Raw genomic sequence first — 25,306 nt, forward strand, 5'->3', positions numbered from 1 at the left:
GTGTGAGTCTGCTTGAAATTGAATAGCAACCTGTTTCTTATCATGTTATATTTCTTTGTTATCCAAAACTAATGTCATCCTTTTGGATTTACTTAATATTTATATAGAGGATAACTTAAAATCTTCATATCATCAACTGTTGGTTTTCTAGTAATATAAAAAATCTTCATTAGAAGATTTTTTTTTGTGTTATATACAGTGAAATGATTCAGTATTATGGTTATCAGATGGCGTCACGTTAGCTGGAAGATGACCTTTAATTTCCAGTACCATCTGCTATTTTGTGCTAATGAAGGGGTAGATTTTTATGGTTATTAATTCTTTTTAGGTGTCTGGTGTTCGAGTTTAGCTAGGGTTCTGAGAGCTGGGAAGTACTCTCTCACACTTCTGAAATAAGAACTTCATGTACCCTCTTTCTCTTTCTAAATTGGTGCTGACTCTGAAAACACATTTTCAATTTTTAGTATGAGCAAGTAGTGATAATATTGCCAGCAGTGTAAACAAAACTTTTTTTCTTAAGTAGTAGGGAAAAGACTTGTTTAAATTAAATATCAAGATGGCAAATATTCTTGCCTGCTATATTATTCTGGGTATGACTAAATTGTTGAGTCTTCTAATATTTTAGAACTTTGAGAGGAATGTTCTCTGTCACACTTTCTTTTAGTTTGTTTTTTCATGTTCAAGCATTAGCATTTCTATCTTGTGGTATAAGATGGCTACTGCAGTCTCTGTTGTCACACCTGCATTTCAGCCATCAGGATGGAGAGATGAGGAAATAAAGGGGCACATCCTGCCCTTTAAGGGCACTTTCCAGAAGTTACACATAGTATTTGTTCTTATATACAATTGGCCATAACGTAGTCACATGTTTATATTCCCCAGCTACAGAGAAGCTGATGAATATAATCTAGCTGAGTGGTCATCAGTTCAGCTAACATTTAGGGGTTTTATTAATGGAAGAATAAAGAAGTGAAGTGAAGTCGCTCAGTAGTGTTCGACTCTTTGCGACCCCATGGACTGTAGCTTACAAGGCTCCTCTGTCCATGGAATTTTCCAGGCAGGAGTACTGGAGTGGGTTGCCATATCCTTCTCCAGGGGATCTTCCTGACCCAGGGATCGAACCTGCGTCTCCTGCATTTCAGGCAGACACTTTACCGTCTGAGCCACCAGGGAAGCCAAAAGGAAGAATGAGAGAATGGCTATTAGGGTCAACTATCAGTCTCAGTCCTAGTAGCAAATGGTTCATCTATCTATAATCCCTGAGGGCCACTGGTCTTTTAATCAAAGTTTATTGATTAAAAAAGCCTTGTAACTCATTAGATTTCTGTTACTATAGTCATCAAAGAAGTTTATCCTGCTTCTGTCTCTTACTTTAGCTACAAAATAAGCACATTTGATCTAAATCAAATCTCTTATGTTATACAGTAGAAGTGACAAATAGATTCAGGGGATTAAATCTGATAGAGTGCCTGAAGAACTGTGGATGGAGGTTTGTGACATTGTATAGGAGGCAGTGATCAGGACCATCCCCAAGAAAAAGAAATGCAAAAAGGCAAAATGGTTGTCTGAGGAGGCCTTACAAATAGCTGAGAAAAAAAGAGAAGCAAAAGGCAAAGGAGAAAAGGAAAGATATACCCATTTGAATGCAGAGTTCCAAAAAATAGCAAGGAGAGATAAGAAAGCCTTCCTTAGGGGTCAATGCAAAGAAATAGAGGAAAACAATAGAATGGGAAAGACTAGAGATGTCTTCAAGAAAGTTAGAGATACCAAGGGAACATTTCATGCAAAGATGGGCACAATGAAGGACAGAAATGGTATGGACCTAACAGAAGCAGAAGAGTTTAAGAAGAGGTGGCAAGAATACACAGAAAAACTATACAATAAAGATCTTCACGACCCAGACAATCACGATGGTGTGATCACTCACCTAGAGCCAGACATCCTAGAATGTGAAGAAAAGTGGGCCTTAGGAGCATCACTACGAATAAAGCTAGTGGAGGTGCTGGAATTCAAGTTGAGCTGTTTCAGATCCTCAAAGATGATGCTGTGAAAGTGCTGCACTCAATATGCCAGCAAATTTGGAAAACTTATCAGTGGCCACAGGACTGGAAAAGGTCAGTTTTCATTCCAATCTGAAAGAAAGGCAATGCCAAAGAATGCTCCAACTACTGCACAATTGCAGTCATCTCACACACTATCAAATTAATGCTTAAAATTCTCTAGCCAGGCTTTAACAGTACGTAAACCGTGAACTTTCAGATGTTCAAGCTGGATTTAGAAAAGGCAGAGAAACCAGAGATCAAATTGCCAATATCAAAAAAGCAAGAGAGTTCCAGAAAAATATCTGCTTTATATGCCAAAGCCTTTGACAGTGTGGATTATCACAAACTGTGTAAAGTTCTTAAAGAGGTGGGAATACCAGACCACCTGACCTGCCTCCTGAGATATCTGTATGCAGGTCAAGAAGCAACAGTTAGAATTGGACATGGAACAACAGACTGGATTCAAATTGGGAAAGGAGTACATCAAGGCTGTATATTGTCACCCGGCTTATTAACTTATTTACAGAGTACATCATGAGAAACACTGGGCTGGATGAAGCACAAGCTGGAATCAGGATTGCTGGGAGAAATATCAGTAACCTCAAATATGCAGATGACACCACCCTTATGGCAGAAAGCAAAGGAGAACTAAAGAGCCTGTTGATTAAAGTGAAAGAAGAGAGTGAAAATGTTGGCTTACAACTCAGCATTCAGGAAACTAAGATCATGGCATCTGGTCCCATCACTTCATGGCAAATAGATGGGGAAACAGTGGAAACAGTGGCAGATTTTATTTTGGGGGGCTCCAAAATCACTGCAGATTGTGACTACAGCCATGAAATTAAAAGACACTTGCTCCTTGGAAGAAACGCTATGACCAACCTAGATAGCCTATTAAAAAGCAGAGGTCCGTTTAGTCAAAGCTATGGTTTTTCCAGTAGTCATGTATGGATGTGAGAGTTGGACTATAAAGAAAGCTGAGCCCAGAAGAATTGATGCTTTTGAACTGTGGTGTTGGAGAAGATTCTTGAGAGTCCCTTGGACTGCAAGGAGATCCAACCAGTCCATCCTAAAGGAAATCAGTCCTGAATATTGATTGGAAGGACTGATGCTGAAGCTGAAACTCCAGTACTTTGGCCACCTGATGCAAAGAACTGACTCATTTGAAAACACCCTGATGCTGGGAAAGATTGAAGGCAGGAGGAGAAGGTAACGGCAGAGGGTGAGATGGTTGGATGGTATCACCGACTCCATGGACATGAGTTTGAGTAAGCTCCAAGAGTTGGTGATGGACATGGAAGTTTGCCGTGCTGCAGTCCATGGGGTCGCAAAGAGTCAGACACAACTGAGCAACTGAACTGAACTGAACTGATGCAGATTACATCTATGTGTTTAAAATGGATGGGAGGAAGAGACTAAGACATTCCAGTCTAATTTTTAACTGCCTCCTTCTACTCTTGATTTCTCAGTTAGACACAACTCTGGAGAGTGTTGTGTCAGTTTTTTTTTTATACAGATACTCTTCTCTCAAGCCCAGAGGGTCTTTAAGATAATGTAGAAGATAAAGAGGTTTTATTTGCCTTGCTACATTCTTAGATTGTGCTTATCTTTCTCATGAAGAAGAATAATTGGAATGTTGGCAGCCTGGATTAATATCAAGCAGTAAATCAGATAATATTCAAACAAAGCTGAAATATACCACAACAACTTTGTTTTTGAGGTCTTGGAAACTTCCGAGATTTTGACTTTGCGTAGTGCTCCATTCAGGGCTTCCAATGGTAAAGAATCCACCTGCCAATGTAGGAGACTGTGGTTTGATCCCTGGGTTGGGAAGATCCCTTGGAGAAGGAGATGGAAACCCAATCCAATATTCTTGTCTGGGAAATCCCGTAGATAGAGGAGCCTGGTGGGCTACAGTCCATGGTGTCACAAAAGAACTGGATGCAACTTAGGCTTCCCTGGTGGCTCACAGGTTAAAGCATCTGCCTCCAATGCGGGAGGCCTGGGTTTGATCCCTGGGTTCGATCCCTGGTTTGGGAAGATCGCCTGGAAAGGAAATGGCAACCCACTCCAGTATTCTTGCCTGGAGAATCCTGTGGACTGAGGAGCCTGGTAGTCTACAGTCCACGGGGTCGCAAAGAGTCAGACACAAATGAGTGACTTCACTTTCACTTTCACTTTAGCACCTAAACAGGAACAATGACAATGCTTCATTTCAGGATGACATATGGCTTGCTCAGAATTTCTTAAGTGTGCAAATAAAGGGTTTCATGGCAACCGTGAAGATTTAAATACCTGGTCATGCTCTTTGGACTATGTAGCATCTTTGTAACTTCTGTGCATTTTATAAATGATATTAATACTTCCTGGTGTTTTATTTAGATGACTGTTAATCTTTCTGTGGATTTCTTGGAACCTTTCAATGTAGGATGATGGTGCTTTGTGCCAAAACAGTGATTTACAAGTTAAGTGGTTTGTGGATCAATTATATCAAGTCTATGCATGATTTGATTCAAATTGACTTCTCTATTTGGAAGTGGATACAGCATCTCTAGGCTAGTGCGAACAGGACTTAGAAATATATATTGGCATTATTTTTGGCATTTTCATAAATCTTGGTTATCCTAAAAAGTGGTTATCTATTTTGTTGAAGAATCAAAGCCTAGAAGAGCTGTACACAGATTGGTTTTTAACCTATTGCTAATGCTAGTTGATCCATTTTCTAGATAGTTTTTTTTTGTTTTAAGCTAGGCTATTTTATAATTATTGTAAGTGTCAGGTGGTATATTCACTTCTCTTTGTTTTGATGGTACCTAATGTTTTTTGTAATTATATTTGGGATAAATAACCAACGGTTATCAAGTTTATAGTTCCTTACATTTTTCCTATCTTGATTCTCAATTTGGCAGTCAGTGTTGGGAAAGCATCATCTATATTTTCTCTCTGCCTAGGTGGTTACAATAGTCCACCACAATCTACTTTTATTTTTATTGTTCTGTAATGCAAGTTGCCTTCATTTTACCTCTTGAACATCTTATTTACTGCTTCCTTTCCCCTACTATTGAATTCATTTGCAAAAAAAAGGGTTTTCTCTAGTCTTAATTGTTACAGTAAGTGTTTTATGTTTTTATAAATTGTATATTTGTATATGTTTTTAATTAATGAGTGCTTTCACATATTTTTGTTCATTTGATTGTCTCAGTAGCCTAAAGCATTTAAATTAGTTTTATATTGTGATTTTTAGGTATCCAGTAATATTTTTGATTTTGTTTTATCATGTATAACTGTTAATGGAGCTCAGATTTGGCTACTCACTGCACAATAAGGCCAGTAAGTTAAGTGACAAGGTGTTGAGTCAAGGAAAGTGACCTTATTTGAAACCAGCTAACTGTGAAGAAGAATGTGAACTAGTGACCTTAAAAACGATCTTAATATCTTGGTGCAGGCAAAGGGCTTTTTAAAGTCAGTGTGAGGAAAGGGGCTTCAGGGTGAATGAGCAGATTGTGCGCAGTTCTCAGATTGGTTAGCATCAAGGTGAAGTTTGAAGCATCACCAATTTTCTAGGTTCAACTGGTTGGGGTCTATGTACTTGTAGTCAGCAGTTTCTATCTGGGAGTCTGCTTCTTATGAAACAGCTTAGGAATATGTGTCAGACCTTTTATCTATACTTTTCAAGGAACTGAGAGTTCAGTGCCTCTGCTTTGTAGCTGGTTTATACTCTAAATTGTTAGCAGTTTCCCAGGCCAACAGTTATTCTTTGTTTCTACATCTTCACGTTTACTAACCATTAACTCTTTAGCCAGCCTTTTGAGACTCAAGGGAGGCCTGGGAGACTGAAGACCTGTGTACTCAGTTGTGTCCAGCTCTTTTTGGCCCCATGGACTCTAGCCTGCCAGGCTCCTCTGTCCATGGAATTTTCCAGGCAAGAATACTGTAGTGGGGTGCCATTCCCTTCTCCACGGGATCTTCCTGACCCAGGGATTGAACCTGTGTCTCTTGTGCTCCTGCGTTGGCAGGCAGATTCTTTACCACTAGCAGCACCTGGGAAGACTGAAGCAAAAGCTTTTTACTTCAAAGGACAGGGACACAGGAGATGGTATGCAGTTTCATAACTAGTAATAATTTGTATATACATTTTCCTTTATAGTTTTCAAGAATATCTATTACTATTACATACTTATTCAATGATAATAGTACTGTATGGAAGGAAAAAAAAAACTTTTACTCTCTTAGGTTCTATGCCTTGTGCTTGCAAATTAAACTGACAAATTACAGAGTAACAGGAAAAAAAGCCATACATATTTGAGTCAATGTTTAATTTTTTACATACATGTTGTCCTTAATTGAAATAAGAATCCAAAGAAGCAGTTAGATGCTTGGGGTTTATGTATCCTTTTAACAGAGTGATAAATTGTAGAGAAGTGACAAAACAAAGGAAAGGGGGTTGGTCATAATTGAAAAAGACATGTGTACCCCAGTTGTTCATTGCAGCACTATTTATAATAGCTAGGGCATGTAAGCAACCTAGATGTTTATCAAGAGATGAATGGATAAAGTTGTGGTACTTGTATACAATGAAATATTACTCAGACATAAAAGGAATGCATTTGAGTCAGTTCTAATGAGGTGAATGAACCTAGAGCCTTCAATACAGGTTGAACCGTCAATACAGATTGAAGTTAAGTCACAGAAAAAATATTGTGTATTAATATGTATATATGGAATCTAGAAAAATGGTCTAGATTTTGGTCTAAATTGATGAACCTATTTGCAGGGCAGCAATAGAAATGCAAACATAGAAAACAAACTTGTGGACACACACAGTAGGGGAAGGAGAGGGTGGGATGAATTGAGAGAGTAGCGATGAAACATACACATTACCATATCTAAAATAGATAGCCTGCGGGAATTTGCTATATGACTCGAGGAGCTCAAACCTGGTGCTCTGTGACAACCTAGAGGGATGAGATGGTGTTGAAGGTGGAAGTGGGATTCAAGAGGAAGGAGACATATGTATCTATGGCTGATTCATATTGATGTATGGCAGAAACCAACACAGCACTGTAAAGCAATTATCTTCCAATTAAGAATAAATTAAAAAAAGAAAAGGGGTTTGGGCTTCTAGGTGGTGGTAGATTGTGGAAGGGTAGGCATGTGCTGGAAATTAATGCAAGTTAAGCTTTATATAGTAAGGTTTGTGCACACCTATGTCAGTGCTGAATTTTTGTCTCCAGTGATAAGAATTTTTCTCCTGGTATGAGAGGCAGGAAGGGGAACACATTCACAGAGATTTTTATGTCCTGCTTCTAAGAAATAGGGAGAGGGCAGAGAGCTCTATGTTTGCTGCTTCTCAGTTGCCTTCAGGTCAAAATAATCCTTACGCTAAAGTGGCACATTTTGGTATAGCATATTGTTATCCCCTTTAATCCAAAATTCAGAAAATAAAAACACTTGTGGTAATTGTATAACAGCCACTGTCATCTATTGTTTCCTTTTAAACAAGTAAGACAATTTAAATTCTCTTTAGCAGATATCTTATGGAGATGTGTTGGGATTTTGCAAATGTATTTTTTTTTTCCGTTATAGGTGAGAGTATCTTAGTTTGTAAAAACTCTGAGAAATCAAAAGGCATAGCTCTACTTCAGGGATCTCTGAAACCTGTTCGTAGCTGTTTGCAAAGACAAGAAGGAGAAGAAGTAACCTCAAGCATGATAAGAGCTATTCTAGAGGTAAGAGGGAGTTCACTAAATTACCATTCACTTTTTTGTTCATATAGTACAATGGTAGAGCTTTAGTGTGTTAAAAATCTTAGCTTTCTGTTTTTTTATGAGATTATTTATAACCTTCTCAAGTCTGAATCTCTTTTATTTTGTATAGTTTAATACAGATTAATACAGCTAGCACCATATAAATCTACTTCAGAATAGTGGTTTGAAATCCAAATGCCAGATGGTTCTGTTTATTTTTTAGGTGTTCTTTATTATTTTCTGAATTTTTTAAAAAAGATGACAACAGTGGACCTTAGTTCCTCCATCCAGATAATGTGTGTGTGCTCAATTGCTCAGTTGTGTCTGACTCTTTGTGACCCCGTGGAATATGGCCTGCCAGGCTCCTCTCTCCATGAAATTTTCCAGGCAAGAATACTGGAGTGGGTTGCCATTTCCTTCTCCAGGGGATCTTCCCGACCTAGGGTCAAACCTGTGACTCTTGTGTCTCCTGCATTGACAAGCAGATTCTTCACCACTAGCGCCACCTATTTTTATAGTATATATATGTGTGTGTGTGTGTGTGTGTGTGTGTGTGTGTATTATTTAATTATATTGTTAGTTCTTGCATTTTAGATAGTTCTTGATATTTTCATTTCTGAGAACATGTTGGATCTACTTAAAAAATATATATGTATATATTTGATATATTTGCTTTGGGTCTTAGTAGCAGCACATGGGATCTTTTGTTGAGGCACACTGACTCTCTAGTTGCGGGCTTAGTTGCGTCACAGCATGTGGGATCTAGTTCCCTGACCAGGGATCAAACCCATGTTCCTTGCATTACAAGGTGAATTCTTAACCACTGGACCACCAAGGAAGTCCCTGGATCTACTTTTAAGGAAAACTTTCCATGTTGTCAATAGGTGTTATCCTTCTTTGTAATGAATGATGGTGGAAGAGTTAATAAAGAGTCTCTGCATTAAGATGCTGATAACATTTTAAGAGAAAAATAATTTATTTTATGAGGGCCTGTGTTTCATTAAAAAGTTACAGAAGATTTCGAACTTCTTTTCTCAGATAATAGTTGGTGGAGTGGCAAGTACATCACAAGATATACAGACTTATGCTTCTTGCACATTTTTGGCTGCAAGTATGAAAGAAGGGAAGCAGGGAATTCAGAAAAATAAAGATTCTGTTCAACTTGGAGCAATTGAGGCCTGTGTAATGTGGCTACTAGAAAATGAATTCATCCAGATTAGTGAAGCTAGTGATGGAGCAGAAGGTAAATATGACTTCTGAATTGCAACTTACTTTTTTTATCTTTAGTGATTTAGAGTATCTAAGACTGTTTTAGTAAAAGAAAATTGACTTGTCAACTCATTTTAAGTAAATCAGTGCTGTGTTCAGCCACATCAGACAAGTAGCGTAGAGCCTGCTGATAAATATCCATGCATTGGATTCTGTTTGTAAAATTGATCAGAGCCTGAAAGATTAATTACAGAATGCCAAAAGACAATATTTTGTTTTATTTTTAACATTTGATCCATTATTTCCCTACCCCCACTCCCAAACCAGGAAATATATATCATCCAACACACCTTGGTTCGGCAACTCTTTCTTCTTCACTTTCTCCAGTTGATACTTTAGATATTTTTGCTGACCTACAAAGAGCAATGAAGGGCTTTGTTTTAGAGAATGATCTGCATATTGTTTATCTGGTAAGTTCTGTGTTTTCTTCATTATTATCTTTGTGAAAATGGGGAGAAAATACCTATAAAGAATCCTGAACATCAAAAATACACTAAGGGAATATATTGTCTGCTTTCCTTGACTAGGATAGTACTGGTGGGAATAGAGGTGAAATGAGACGAATTGTAATAAGTAAGACGAAGTAAGACGAAAAGTAATAAGCTAAATGTTCTAGTGACCTTTTAAATCTGCTTGCCTACTTGTGTATTTTTTCCAGCTTTCTTTCAAAGGGATTTGAGGTGATTTATTAAAAACATGTATTAGACAGTTTGTAAGAACACAGCAAAGGGTAATGAGATATCTGGAAATTAAGGATAAGATCATAATGTAAAACTCAAGCAAAGATTGGTACATAAACAAGAACACCAGTAAGTCATGTACAATTGTTGTGCCCAACATTGATTCTGGGCTGTCTAGCAACTGTAGCAAACAGTAAAGCTGGTTAGTCTTAATATTAATAAGATCAAAAACAAAACAAATTAGAAGTATTGCATTTTATTGCTTAAGATAAATGTAGTCCTAAAAATCACACTATGGGACTTACATTTTTGATAAAGTATTTATAATAAATGCAATGAAGAATTTTAAGAGCTTGTTTACAGTAGATAATCTTTTATAAATATTATTTCTTATGGCAAGGATTTTTTATAATAATTGGATAAAATACAGTTTGAGGTCATATTCTCTGGCAAGAACCTGACTGGAAAGACTTAATTTTGCAGTTAAGAGTAGATGTGGGGAGTGATGTAGGCAAGATGGTTGTAAAAGAGATCTCTGACTCTAGTCCTCATCAAAAATATGAATTAGCAACTATTCACAGTCAAGAACACTTTCTAAAAATCCTAGAACCTGGTGGTGAGGTTAAAACACTCTCTTAGAGTGCTAAAACTGAGAGAAGCCACGGTAGAATGCTAATAGCAGTGGTTTCACTTTGACTGTGTTGCCCCTCCTTCAAGTAAGCACAGTGCCTCACTGGGGAATCCATGGTTTCTCTAGTGGGAAAAAGAGAGTCAAGGTTGGCATCCAGTTTCCTCAGCATTCTGAAACATTCCTTGGGAAGGTCACTTCTGTCTTGCCTCACAGAGAAACCTAGGGGAATTGGCAAGGTTAGCTAGACCAGCAGCGGTCAGCTAGGAACAAAGAAACAGATGGAGCTCACAGTGACTGGTATTTGGATCATGGCAGTGGTACTGCATCTCTCTCTTAATCAGAAAGACCATCAAATGATTCCATTCTCTGTGGCATCAGAATGATGTCCCCATTTGACTGGGAAGCAGGGCGAGCAGTTCTGCCCAGCTGGCATCCCTAGCCTGTGCATAATTCTCAATGTATATACTTATAAATTTTATTTTTTTAACAACAAAAAAATTTTATTCTTTTTTTATAAGAATAAAAAAATATCTGGGGGGAATTCATAGAGGGAAAATGTAGTAACAGAGTCAGATTAAGAATGTGATTTATGAGCTCTTAATAAAAAGTTATAATAAAAACTTTAATTAAAAAAAAAAGAGAGGGAGCCAAGCCAGCAGCCCTGCCAGCTGCAGAGCCTGCCTGCAGCCTTGCCTGACCAGGGAGCCTGACTCTGGAATATAGCCTGGAATCCTGCATGAATACAGAGTTCATCCTTTGGGCCCACCCAACTGTGAAGCACAGTCTCTGCCTGTACCTGAACACGGAATCCAGCGAATGCACCAAATAGCCAGGGAGTACACTTCGTTCCTGCTTGACCAGAGAACCCAGAAGCAGCCCTGCCCAACCTCAGAGCTCAGCCAGCCTGCCTGACTGTGCGAGCACAGTCGTGGGTCATGCCTGTCCATGTAACCAGGCTAGCAGTTTCACCCGACCAGGCAGCTCAGAGGCCCTGCTGTTCCCTTATGAATTCTACCAGCTGACTCTTTCCCCAGACTAGTCTAACTAGTGAAAGTCTTCCACTGGCATAGCAAACATGAAGATTGGAAGAAGTGACCACTTCCTCAAATGCACAGACACCAACACCAACATCAACATGCAAGCATAGTGAAGAATAAGGGAAACATGACACCACCACCATCACCAAAGAAATTAATAAATTAATAAAAACTTCAGTAACCAAACTTAAAAGAGGTCTATGAACTGACTGACCTAGAATTCAGAATAATCCTTTTAATGAAATTCAGTTAACTTCATTAAAGAAAACACAAATAGGCAACTGAACAAAATTAAGAAGTCAATACATGAACAGAATGAAAAGTTCAACAAAGAAATAGAAACCGTTTTACAAAAGCCCCCACCCCACTAAGCCCCCCAAACCCAGAAATCCCAGAGCTGAAGAATACAATGAGTGATCTGTAAAATTCAATAGAGAGCTTCAAAAGCAGACTTGATAAAGCAGAAGAAAGAATCAGTGAATTCAGATAGGTCATTTGAAATTATACATCCAGAGGAAGGGGTGTTGTGGGGGGTTGGCTAGAAAGAATAGAGTGAAAAAACCCCACAAGACTTATCGGACACCATCATATATATTATTGAAATCCAAGATGGAGGAGGGAGAGAAAATGACAGAAAGTCTATTTAAAGAAATAATGGCTAAAAATATCCCAAATATGGAGATAGATATGGACATGGAGCCAAGAGAACCTCAAACAGGTACAACCCCAAAAGGACTTCATCTCGATACATCAAACTGTCAAAAGTCAAAGATGAGAATTTTGAAAGCGACAGGAGAAAAGACTGTTGTTAAGTACAAGCAAACCTCATAAGGCTATCAGATTTCTCAGCAGAAACTTTGCAGAGAGATTGTTAGGATGTATCAAAATATTGAAAGAAGAAAACTGCCAACTAAGAGTACTCTACCTAGCAAGCTGTTTTTCCGAAATGAAGGTAAGATAAAGATATTCTCAGACAGACAGAAGCTGAAGAAATTCATCATCCCTGACATGCATTTATAAGAAATGCTAAAGGAAGTTCTTTACACTGAAATGAAAGGATGCTGTTTAACAACATAAAACATGAATGTATAAAACTCAACTGGTAAAGGTAAATTTATAATCAGATTCAGAATTCAGAATATAATGGTAATTTGCAAATAACTTATACAAAAGTTAAAGACAAACATTGAAAACAATTATAATTTGCTAATGGATACATAAAATGTATTATAATTATAATATAACCTCCATTAAATGAGAGGGGATGGAGAAGTAAAAATACAGAGTTTTTGTATAGAATCAAAGTTATCAGCATAAAATAGAAAGTTAAAGCTGTGTATACAATGGAACATCATTTATCTATTAAAAAAAAGGAAACTTTTCCATTTGTGACAACATGGATTAACCTGGTGGGCCTTGTGCTAAATGTAATAAACCAGACAGAGGAAGATAAACTTTGTATGGTTTCACCCATGTGGAATGTGGAAAAGTTGAACTCAGAAACAAAGTGGAATGGTACTTGCCAGGGGCTGGGTTTGGGCAACATGGGGAGATGTTGGTCAAAAGGTATAGTCTTTCAGTTATAGGCATACTTCCTTATTTTATTGTGTGTTGCTTTGTTTTATTGTGCTTTATAGATACTGGATTTCTTTTTTAGAAATGGAAGGTTTGTGGTAACCTTACATTGAATAAGTCTCTTGGTGCCATTTTTCTAACAGCATTGTTTTTATTTTTTAATTAAAAATTTTTTATTTATTTATTTTTGGCCATATGTTTTTGGCTTGTCTTCAACCAGGGACCAAACACCTGTCCTCAGCAATGAGAGCATGGCATCCAAGTCACTTCACTGGACTACCAGAGAATTCCCTAACAGCATTATTATTTTGAAAAAATATTTACTTGGCCTTGCTGGGTCTTAGTTGTGGCACATGGAATCTAGTTCCCTGACCAGGGATTGAACCTGGGCCCCCTGCATTGATGCAGAGTTTTAACCACTGGAACACCAGGGAAGTCCCAGCATTATTTTTGTTTTTTAAAATTAAAAACAATTTTTTAAAAAATAATTTATTTATTTTAGTTGCATTGGGTCTTTGTTGCTGCGTGTGGGCTTTCTCTAGCTGTGGAGAGTGGGAACTGCTCTCTAGTTGTGTGCACGGGCTTCTCACTGCAGTGGCGTCTCTTGTGGAGCACAGGTTCTAGGCACACGGGCTCCAGTGGTTGCAGCACAGGGGCTCATTGATCGTGGCTCACAGGCCGTGGAGCCTGCAGGCTCCAGTAGTTGCAGCACATGGTCCCAGTAGTTGTGACGCATGGGCTTTGCTTTTCTGTGGCATGTTGACTCTTCCTGGACTGGGGATTGAACCTTTGTTCCCTGAACTGGCAAGGCGGATTCCCATCCACTAACACAGGGAAAGTCCCCAGAATTACTTCTAAATTAAAGTGTGTGCTTGGATTTTATTAGACATAATCCTATTGCATACTTAAGAGACTCCTCTTATATGCACTGGGAAACCAAAAAACTTGTGTGGCTCACTTGATTGTGATAATTGTTTTATCACGATGTTTTAGAATGAACCTATAGGATCCCTAAGGTATGCCTGTGTAAGATGAGTAAGTTCTGGGAATTTAATATACAGCATAGTGATTATAGCTAGCATAGTGATTATAGCTAGTCATACTGTATTGTATACTTGGATTTGCTTACAGAGAGAATCTCACCATACACACACACAGTGTAACTATGTGAGGTAATAGATGTGCTAATCACCTGATTGTGGTAGTCATTTCACTCTGAATACATATATCTAATCATATTATTGTACCCTTTAAATAAATATATTTGATTTCATTTGTTAATTACCTCAATAAAGCTGGGAGGAGGGAAGGAGCAAATATGTGTGTTTTGATAGGCAAGTGAGTGGGGGGTAAATCTGAAATTATTGTTAAGAATTAGGAAGGCTTATCAAGAAATGTATTTCAATAAAAACACTGTATAGGGGTGAGCACTAGGAGAAATGTCTGGACAGGGCCATTTTTCCTCCTTCTAGTGAATGTGTGTACTTCTGCTTCACATGTGTACTTCATATGATCAAAGTTCTGTGCCTGAGAATGTGGCTAAGAAGAATCTCAAAGCTGGTCTTACCAGTTATCTGGCATGGCCTTAAAAATAAGTCTCACTTACTGTACAGTGGTTATGATTATGAGCTCTAGGGTCAGACTTCCAGTTTACTTCCATGAAAATTAGATTTAATGCAAGAGGCCTGCCAGGAGGCGCAGTGGTGAAGAATCTGCCTGACAGTGTGGGAGATGCAAGAGACTTGAATTTGATCCCTGGGTCGGGAAGATCCCTTGGAGTAGAAAATGACAACCCACTCCAGTGTTCTTGCCTAGAAAGTTCCGTGGACAGAGGCGCCTGGTGGGTTACAGTCCATGTAGTCACAAAGAGTTGGATACGACTGAGTGACTGAGCACACATGCATGCTATATACATTACTTTCTACCTGTTTTTCCCCTTTAACAGTATATCTTGGAAAGCACTCTTTATCAGTTCATGAAGACTTTTATTCTTTTTATATCTGTATAACTCCATTGTGTATGTGGATATACCATTGTTTATTCAGTCAGTTCCTCTGATGAATATTTGAATTGTTGCCAATATTCTGGTATGGCAAATGATGCTGCAGTGAATAACTTTGGTGCATAATATTGTAGTTTTGATGGAGGTGTATCTTTAGGAAAGAATCCAAGAAGTATGATTGCTGAATTAAGTGTAAAGACATGTGATTTTGGTTTTGCAAAATTGCAATTCCAATTTTACCAGTGCTATATGAGGTGGTTGTTTTTCTGCAGCCTCATGAAAAAAGGTATATTGTCAAGCTTTTATATTTTTTTTAAGCTTTTCTGTTTTGCGTATACTTTTTGCATTTTTATTATGGATAAATTTGAACTTTTTTTTCTGTATATTTAAGGCAGTATGGTTTTATTTTCTATGAATTGTCTGTGTCTTTTGCACATTTTTCTATCGTGTTTTTGGTCTTTTTCTTAAGTTTTAAGAGTTCTTTTATATATACTAAGAGAGTAGTTCTTTGTGATGTAAATACTTTTCTCCTAGTTTTTCACTCAGCTTTTGATTTTGTTTATTGTGTATTTTGTATAGCATTTTAAAATATATAGTTGAATTTTGAACCTTAGAGTCAGTGAGAAATTATTTGCTTGCTCTGGGATTATGAAGGTATCCTCTCACATTTTCTTCAAATAATTATATGATTCTAGTCTCTCTCTTTTGAGCTATGTTCCATTTAAAGTTTATTCTAATATATGGTTCTTCAGTTTTATCTTTTTTATAATGGCTATCTGTAGTCACATCTTAATTTATTAAAAAGGTTTGATTTATACACAATGACTGAAAAATTTTCTTCTGCTTTCATTTAACTTTTTCCCCCCCAGTTTTTATGTTCTAGTATGCATTTGTATTTAGATACATTTCTAATTTCCATTTGTTGTTGGGTATATTTTTATTTCATTTGTTGACCTGACAATAGACCAATTTTACTAATATGTACACTACTACCTTTGTTTTAATTAAAAGCTTTTATTGTATTATCTAGTAGGGTTAGTTTCACTGTTCTTTTCTGATGTTCATACCTATTCTTGCTTGCTTACCTTTTAGTATAATGCTTAGTATTAACTTGGTATTTTCATTGACATTGTTAAATTTATACGTTAACATGGAGGAGAACTGATTGACATCCTTCTTTTTTATTTGATTGGTCTTACTCGTGAAAAGAGATGTTTCTTTGAGTCTATGTTGGGGCTTTCAAGAGTGTTCTGAAAATTTTCTCATAGAGAATTTGAATTTTTTTGAAAATAGCTTTGTTGCAATACAGTTCACATAGTATATCATTTAATGTGTACAGGTCAATAATTTTTAGTATGTTCACAGAGTTGTTCAGTCATTAGCATCTAATTGCATAATATTTTCATCACCCCAGAAAGAAACCCTGTACTTATTAGCAGTCACTCCACATTTTCTTTCAACCTTCTCATTCTCCCCTACCCCTGAGAAACCATTAGTGTACATTCTGTTTTTCTGTAGGCTTTCTATTCTGTTCTTATTCAATAAATAGAATTATATAATATGTTATCCTTTACAGCTGCTTTCTTTCACTTAGCATAATGTTTTCAAGATTCTTCCATGTTTTATCATGTATCAGTACTTAAGTTCTTTAATGCAGAATAGTAGTCATTGTATGGGTGGTGATATTCAGTCTCTCAGTCATGTCCAACTCTGCGACCCCATGGACTGCAGCGTGTCTGACTTCCCTGACGTTTATCATCTCCTGGAGGTTGCTCAGGCTCGTCCAGAGAGTTGATGATGCCGTCTAGCCATCTCATCCTCTGTCACCCCCTTCTCTTGCCTTCAGTCTTTCTCAGCATTAGATACTTTTACAATGAGGCGGCTCTTGGAATTCAGGTAGTTAAAGTATTGGAACTTCTACTTTAGTATCAGTCCTTCCAATGAACATTAAGGGTTGATTTCCTTTAGGATTGACTGGTTTGATCTCCTTGACTCCCAGAGACTCTGAAGAGTATTCTCCAGCACCACATTTCAAAAGCGTCAATTCTTTGGCACTCAGCCTTCTTTATGGTCCAACTGTCACATCCATATGTGACTTTTGACCTATTTGTATTTTTGAATCTGTAATGTGTCTCTTACAGACAGCATATAGTTGGATTCTGTGTTGTTTTCTTTAATCCAGTCTGTCAGTCTCTATCTTTGATAGGTTATTTAACCCATTCATATTTAATGTTACTGTTCGTGTAGTTGGATTTACATCTTCCACATTTTGTCTATTTTCTGTGTCTCATGTCTTCTTTTGTTCTCTTGTCTTTTTACTGGTTTCTTTGAGTTTAGCAGACACTTTTGTATATAACTTTTAAACTTCTTTAATTAATTTTTCTCTATATTTTTTGAAGTTATTTTCCTAGTAATTCTCAAGTGGTTAGCATATACAGTTTAAAAATTTATACTAGCTTAATTCCATGACAAAGAGAAACATTATTCTTGTATATCTATATTCTTATTCCTTTTTTGGGTGGCTGCTATTAGTGTTTTTCTCATCTGTGAGTTGCTTGTGATTAAATGAAGTTTAATGAGACATTATCATATTTAGAAATCCAAATATTGAGGCTTTTGTTTTTAATATGAAGTTCACATCCACAATTTTGTCCCTTTTGTAATGCAGTAATTTTAAGTAATGAATGATGTTTCTTTCCTTTAGGTTACACCTGTGTTTGAGGATTGGACTACTATTGATTGGTATCGATTTTTCTGTTTATGGGAGAAGTTGCCAGCTTCTATGAAACGGGTGGCAGAGCTAGTAGGAGTTGAAGAAGGGTTCTTGGCTCGCTGTGTGAAAGGAAATTTAGTAGCCAGAACTGAGAGACAGCACCGACAAGTGGCCATCCATAAAAGGTAAATATCAAGGAGCCTGGACTATTCTGTTTTTAACACAGTATTGGCTATACAGCAGATGGCCAGTTTTGCCTGAATATAGTAAAATTTTCAACTTCTTGTATTTACTAAATTTATTGATATTTTAGTTTCTTCTTTGTAGCTTATAAGAAGCTACTGTATATTGAGACTTTTTAAAGTAGAACATTTAATTACTTCTTCCGATAAAGAAGATGTGAATCAAAACTGCCAACTTAGTGTGGCTTCATTTAAGGATATGGTTTGTATTACCCTTAGAAGTGATTCATTACCAGTAGAGTAGAGCCATTTGAAAGATTTCAGGTGGAGAAATTACATAGGCTTTAGCTTTTTTGAAATACAATAAAATTGCTTCTCTTAAAGCAATAGTTTCATATTATTTATGTCATGCTGCTGCTGCTGCTAAGTCACTTCAGTCGTGTCCGACTCTGTGCAACCCCACAGACGGCAGCCCACCAGGCTCCCCCGTCCCAGGGATTCTCCAGGCAAGAACACTGGAGTGGGTTGCCATTTCCTTCTCCAGTGCATGAAAGTGAAAAGTGAAAGTGAAGTCGCTCAGTTGTGTCCGACTCTTAGCGACCCCATGGACTGCAGCCTACCAGGCTCCTCCGTCCATGGGAATTTCTAGGCAAGAGTTCTGGAGTGGGGTGCCATTGCCTTCTCCTATTTACGTCATACTCAAGTGTAAATTTTGTAAGGATTATATACAAATACATATAATCCAAATATACTTGGATGATTTGTGGCACCATTGCTTTTCACATCAAAAGGCAATTGATTTGGTTTTTTATAACCAAATTTTGGTTGAAACATGATTCAATGATATAATTGTGTATCAAGCATTCTTTAAAAAAAATATTTGTGCCATCACCTTTCTTGAACTAAGACTCATTTCTTAAAGTTAGTTAGTAGTATTGAAATATGGAAGAATTTTTTTTGTTATACAGATATTAGTTTTTTGCTATAGTGCCAACATTTGTTAGAATTTACTTTTACAACCATTGAGCTCTTTGTCCACTAATGCTATATCCTATTAAGAATCTTCTCTCTTTCTCAGAGGTGTAAACCCTTTCTTATCTTTTTTTGGTTCTTTCTTATTTCTCAGAATCTATATTGTGCTTTCATAGTAAACGTAAGTGACCTCTTACTGTACTTTTGGTAATTTACTTTCCAGGTTTTTTACCAGTCTTGTGCTATTAGATTTAATCAGTGAAGTTCCCTTAAAGGAAATTAATCAGAAATATGGATGCAATCGTGGACAGATTCAGTCATTACAACAGTCAGCTGCTGTTTATGCAGGTCAGTTAAATAAGCATTCCCACATTTGTTTAAGACTCTGTGGTTTGAGGTCAAGTTAAGATCACTTTTTTCAAATTCCATTTTACTGTAGGCTTCTCTAAAAGTGATGCGATCATGTCAAACCATAATTTTGTATAGTCCCTGTCGTCATCAGAACACCTACAGCAGTGACTCCTCTGGGCTCAGTGACCCTGCTACAGAAGACTGGCAGCTAGCTGAGTGTCTGTATCTTGGTCCCTTTCTATCTGTTAGCAACCTGCTGACCATCTTTCTTCTTTCTGTTTTCTTTTTCTTTTTCTGGGGTAGGGGTCTTGAAAGAAGAAGTAGACATAATTCTCACTTGTCTTGCTTTTTTCAAGTTACTGATTAATACTTGTTATTGCAGAGGATGGCAAATGAAGAGGGATTTCTGGATTTCTATCTCACTGTTCTAAATATTATCTCTTCTCTAAGGAAATACTGGTTTTCATTAATAAAATTAAGTTCATTTTTTTCTAAGGTAGGCAAACAAGGGAAGTTCTATATCTGATTTTACTACGAAATCCATAAGCCATTAGGAAGGCAATCCTGGGCTACTGGAGACTGTATTTATAAGTTTCATTGTGAAGGTGTGTGTATATGTGAGGGAGTACTGAGGGAAAGATGCTGAGAGAGGGGAGTGAGAAGGGAGAGGCTTATCTTTAACTCACTGGCATCAAAGATCTCGGATTACCTCTAGAATTAATGTTCTCATAGGGGAGTGATTTTCTTAATGATTTGACACTTGGCTGCTCTGGCCTCTTTATTTTACGAGAGTATAGCTATCAAGCTGGGCAACTTTTTTATTTTTTAAGAAAATATCAATGGGACCCTTACCCTTTGGAAATAGTCCTCTTAGCACTTGACAATTTAAATTAGTTCTCTTGTTTTCTCTAGGTGGAAGCCAGAGTACTTTCTTCCTTAAAATAAGGAAGAGTGAGAGGGAGAAAGAGAGGAATGAACTAGTGAGGGCTTTTGTTTGTTTTGTTTTTATGTGCTCTGCCTCAATATTTTTGGATATAAATTTATGATTAAGAATAAACGAGATAATAGTTAATGTGTCTAGCCAACTAGCTAGGCCCTTGATATCGGTCTACTCTACTATTAATTTACACTTTGGGCCATAAACTTTATAGTTCTATAGGGAAAAAAAAGAGTGAAACAAAACTACCTCTCAAGAAATGGAGAATTGGTCTAGAAAAAATTTTTAATTCAATAATTATTCCATGAATATTCTAGGGATGATTACAGTGTTTTCCAACCGCCTGGGCTGGCACAACATGGAGCTACTACTTTCCCAATTTCAGAAGCGTCTTACATTTGGCATCCAAAGGGAGCTGTGTGACCTGGTCCGGGTATCATTACTTAATGCACAGCGGGCCAGATTCCTCTATGCATCTGGTTTTCTTACTGTGGCTGATCTTGCTAGAGCAGATGTTGCTGAGGTGGAAAGTGTTCTGAAGAATGCTGCACCTTTTAAAAGGTAAGAAAATCCCCTCGTCTACATAGGTTATTAAATGAAACAGGCTGATTTGTAAGTAGTAGATAATTTGTTGGACTTCCCTGGTGGCTCAGATGTTAAAGCGTGTTTTTCTCTTAGATAATATCATGCCATATTTGGTATCAGTGGAAGAAAATCTGGCTACTTTTCCCCCCTCGAGGATTACTTTTTTGTGTATATATATTTAAAATATATTTTATGACTTTAAAGGCACTTTTAAAAGTATCATAACTTTCTCCTAGAAAGACTAAGTAAAGTTAAGTTACCAACGCTTTCTGCTTTGATGGATTTTAGTTCTCAGTCTATATCCAGGACTCATTTTAGATTTTCCTTCAGGCAAGAACACTTTAATATTTACTCTTCTTGAATATTCTTTGGAACCCTAGTCCCTCAAAACCAGTTTATGAGAAGAGGACTCTTTGACATATATGTGTGTGTATGTGTGTGTTTAAAACTAATTCATTGAATGGGCTGGCCTAAGGATATTATCAAGGAATAGGTTATTTTCTCAACCACTGTTCTTTGAACTCTTTGTTATATGGAATCTCAGCCAGATTCTGTAGCTATTTAGGCACTTTCAAGTGTTTACAGTTTTATTTTCAGGTTTTAATTTGTTCTAAATTAGAGCATTAATCTCATTTCCAGTTCAATGCTTCTTTCCTCCCACTCATTTTAAGTGCAGATGCTCTTATTTAAGAACCTTGACACAGGCTCTGAAACTTGTAACATGTGGGAAGGGATGGGGGCGCATAATCAAAGGAAAGGTCTCACTGCCCAGTGCCACTTCACATCATGGGCTTTATTCTGTGTATCCGGCAGCAATGCAGGTTTGGTTCTTGCAAGCTGGCCCTGGTGCAACGTGCCCTGCAACCAGCTATAGTGGTATAGCTGCCTCTATCTAGATTTTGAAGGATGAAATGGCCCGGAGTCTTGAGCACGTGCAACCCGAGGAGAGGACTGCTGCAGTGGGAGGCCCACCATGGAGTCCCCACTAAGACAGTGCCTAGTGGGGGCAGGGCCATTCCCTGTGACCCCCAGATCTATAGATATAGACTATCTACTGGTGTGCCGTTTTGTCACTATGGGTGTGCCTCTGGCTAAAACCTACATAGAGTATGCTTTAAAACCTACTTATAAAGGTGTTGATCTCCTCTGGAGCCTGTGATTTTCACAGAATCTTTGAATACATTCATACTTGCTTAGAAATATGTAATAAAAGACCTGAGGTGAAAAAATTTGTCTGTGGGAGTATCTCTGTGGTAACAACATACCAAATATCACCCTTAACCCTTTCAGGAAGTCATCTGAAAGCAGTACACATTTTTAAAAATTTAATCAGAAAAAAGTTGTAAACACATTTTGAAATCTCTTCATTATGTTAAGGCTGTTATTGCCGTGACTATGCCTCTTCTGAAAGCCCAAAGTCATCATTGATCAAAATTAGTGACACGTAGTAATAGGACACATCAATATTATCTGCCTCCTCATGGGACACACTGGAAAAGACACATTATTCCTGGAATATTCTTATCAGAAATGTCTTCCTTGAATTTAACTGTAGGGAAACATCAGGCAAACCTTAATTGGGAGACATTCTACAAACTATTTGGCCTGGACTTTTCAAAAACATCAAGTTATAAAAACAAAGACTGAGGAGCTGATTCTAATTAAAGCAGGCTAAAGAGGCATGACAACCAAATGTACCACCTTACTCTAGATTGAATTAGAAAAGGAACATAATTGGAACAATTGGCAAAATTTAAATAAGGTGTGTAGATTAGATACAGTGTTGTACTAATGTTAATTTTCTGAATAGAAACTAATGTATCTGGAGATTGGTCTCCCTTTCAGTGCTTGGAAAACCCATCCAGCATTCAGATTGTCTCAGATAGTTTACCATTACCAGCAATCTGCAGTGAATTACCTTGTGCATGTTTATTTTCATATTGTTGATGACATTTCTTCAGAGTAAATTCCTAGACATGAGATTTCAGAAGGTAAGTACATATATATAGCTCTATTGGATTCCAGATTGCTCTTCAGAAGGGTCCAGCCAAGTTGCAGTCTCACTAGTCTGTTACCCCTCAGCCTCACTGACAGAGGAAGTTGTTAAAAACTAAATTCAGTTTAAAACAAAATTTAAAAATCATTTAAAACTTTTGAGAGGATCTAATGCATTGGTGTTTATGATAACTATAAATAGGATAACTCCCAGTGTTTGGAGTGTGCGTCAGAGCCATAGTCCCCAAGACCCAAACCAAAGACCCTATTGAATGAGTTGCTGCCAAGTGACTTAGTGATCTCACATAATTAAGTTTCAACTTCACCAGAAGTGTCAATCCAGGTACAGTGTTAGTGTTGGTCATAGCATAGACACTTCCCTGTTCAGCTAAAAGTTTATTAAGAGCCGTCTTATTATCAAGAGCCAGAGAGTCTAAGTATTTTTGTTGGATAGCTAGTGCTTTTGCAATAGAATCTGCAGTGTTCCCTAAGAGTTGAGGAACTGTTCCTGATCATATTCTTCTTTGTTTTAACTTCTAATCAGGGAAGTAGGGCCCTGCCAAAGGAAGCAGTTTTTGAATTGTGAATGCCTCCTGTTAAGCCTTTTCTAGAACAGTTATGGGTCACAGTTAGAAAACCTAAGAGGCATATTCCATATGAGCCATGTAGGCTCATATAGGAGCCATATAGGCATTCATAGACCCAAGAAGAATGATAACCACCACAGACAAAGACAAGACCTGTTGGGGCACAACCATTCCTATTAAGCAAGTACTGATAATAGATTCATTCACAGGATTGTTGCATTTACCTGTTCAGGTAAATTTACCAGTCAGGTTTTTAGTGCATGTGGAAAGAGAATCTTCCATCCTGAATACTAAAGGTTCTCTCTTCTTAGTAATGGCTTGGGAGATACAGATGAGGATGTTAATCTTTCCAGGCCAATGTCAGAGTGAAATTAGGAAAGAAAAGGAGAAAGGGTTTCATGTTTTGCTAAAGCAAGACTTGAATCTGGTGTCTGGGTGAAAGCAGTAGACATTGATGTCAATGACTTTTCTTACTCATTGTTTTGTTTTCTGTGTTGTATGGGACCAGATGTCAGGTGGTCTTCCTTAGCTGTGAGACTTACTCAAGAGTCAATACTTTGTATAGTTTTGGCACAATGTCATGATCAGGAGCACTTGGTAACATCCCTTCTCACAGGGCTCAAGGGGTGCCTTTGTTTTTAGTGATAGCTACAAAGATGCAAGGACTTCCCTGGTGGCTCAGACAGTAAAGAATCTGCCTGAAATGTGGGAGACCTGGGTTCAATCCCTGGGTTGGGAAGATCCCCTGGAGGAGGGCATGGCAACCCACTCCAGTATTCTTACCTGGAGAGTCCCCATGGACAGAGGAGCCTTGGAGGACTATAGTCCATAGGGTCACAAAGAGTTGGACACGACTGAGTGGCTAAGCATAGCATAGCACAGCAGAAAGGTGCAAATGTAATTTTTCTCTCTTTAATTATCCTCTTTTTTTTTTTTAACCAAAGATAATGACAGTATCACAGTAAAACTAATTTGTTTGCGTTAAACTTGATCTGATTATTTAAGTGCAGCAAGAATAGTGATTAACCATGCAGGTCCTTTTTTAATACTGCTTTGCTGTAACGTTGTAAACAAGGTACCAGGTTGAGAAGTAGAGTGAACTTCATCTATACTTGCCATAGTCTTTATAGATTCTGCTGCCTTTGTATGAAAGTTACATAGGTCATTTCTCCGTTACTCAGGTTCAATATCTTTAGTGTGAGCCTCAATTTGATGACAGAGGTTTTAGAAAGTAAGTGAACAGCAGTAAGAAAATTGTTTACTTGTTACCTATTTCTTATTGGGGTCCCAGAGGATTGTCATACACAATTTTAAGATAATGACTAGAATTATCAGTTAGGATTATATTAGGTTATACCAAGTTTTCAGGAACTTCACACAGTTTCTGGAACACTTATATACTTATACAAATACAACATAAAGAAGGCTTACTACTACTTCTTATTTGATAATGTTTCCCATGTGATGTACTATCAAACAAGCCTAACGTCTTTGTTCCAGAGGCCCTCTGGAAAATTTCAAAGTTAGTTTGTGGTCAAAAGACTTCATTTAAAATTTGATTTGGGGAAGTTTGTTGAAGACATCAAATTGTTTGGACACTTGCCTAAGTAGGATCACAGGTCAGTATGAAACAATACTTGTCTATTTAGCAGATGAGGAAAAATTAAGTATTAGTTTTATATAAGTACACTATTGATAGTAAAACTTGATTTTTAAAACCCTTATAATTATTCAGTTTTAGCCAGCTTGATTACACGTGGTAAAATCTTATCTCTCTTCAGCTTTTTGTATAACTTTAGTTTATCCTTCATAACCAGAAGCTCTAATTCAGACAAAATTACTCTCATTTCCTTTAACAAAATGCATCTTTATTACCCATGCCTTTTCTTAGCCAAGAACACATCCTGCTTTCCTTGTGTAGGGAGATGTTTCCTTTGTTGTTTCTTGTAGCTTTAGTTACTTGTATTAGAATTTGTAACCTTTGAAAACCTTAAGTTCTGG

At 37.4% G+C, this 25,306-nt stretch overlaps 1 protein-coding gene across 5 annotated transcripts in view; it reads left to right on the plus strand.

Moving 5' to 3' along the window:
• Positions 1 to 25,306, plus strand: part of POLQ (DNA polymerase theta) — a 108,852-nt gene that overhangs the window by 26,487 nt on the left and 57,059 nt on the right. For all 5 annotated transcript variants that reach the window (XM_043874401.1, XM_043874400.1, XM_043874399.1 and 2 more), the window contains 6 exons: positions 7,629 to 7,771; positions 8,828 to 9,032; positions 9,326 to 9,468; positions 17,688 to 17,881; positions 19,074 to 19,198; positions 20,456 to 20,699. In XM_043874401.1, coding sequence (XP_043730336.1) covers positions 7,629 to 7,771; positions 8,828 to 9,032; positions 9,326 to 9,468; positions 17,688 to 17,881; positions 19,074 to 19,198; positions 20,456 to 20,699 — 1,054 coding nt within the window. The remainder of the gene's footprint in view (positions 1 to 7,628; positions 7,772 to 8,827; positions 9,033 to 9,325; positions 9,469 to 17,687; positions 17,882 to 19,073; positions 19,199 to 20,455; positions 20,700 to 25,306) is intronic.

This window comes from Cervus elaphus, chromosome 19 (assembly GCF_910594005.1).
Source record: "Cervus elaphus chromosome 19, mCerEla1.1, whole genome shotgun sequence".
Classification (NCBI taxonomy): Eukaryota; Metazoa; Chordata; class Mammalia; order Artiodactyla; family Cervidae; genus Cervus; species Cervus elaphus.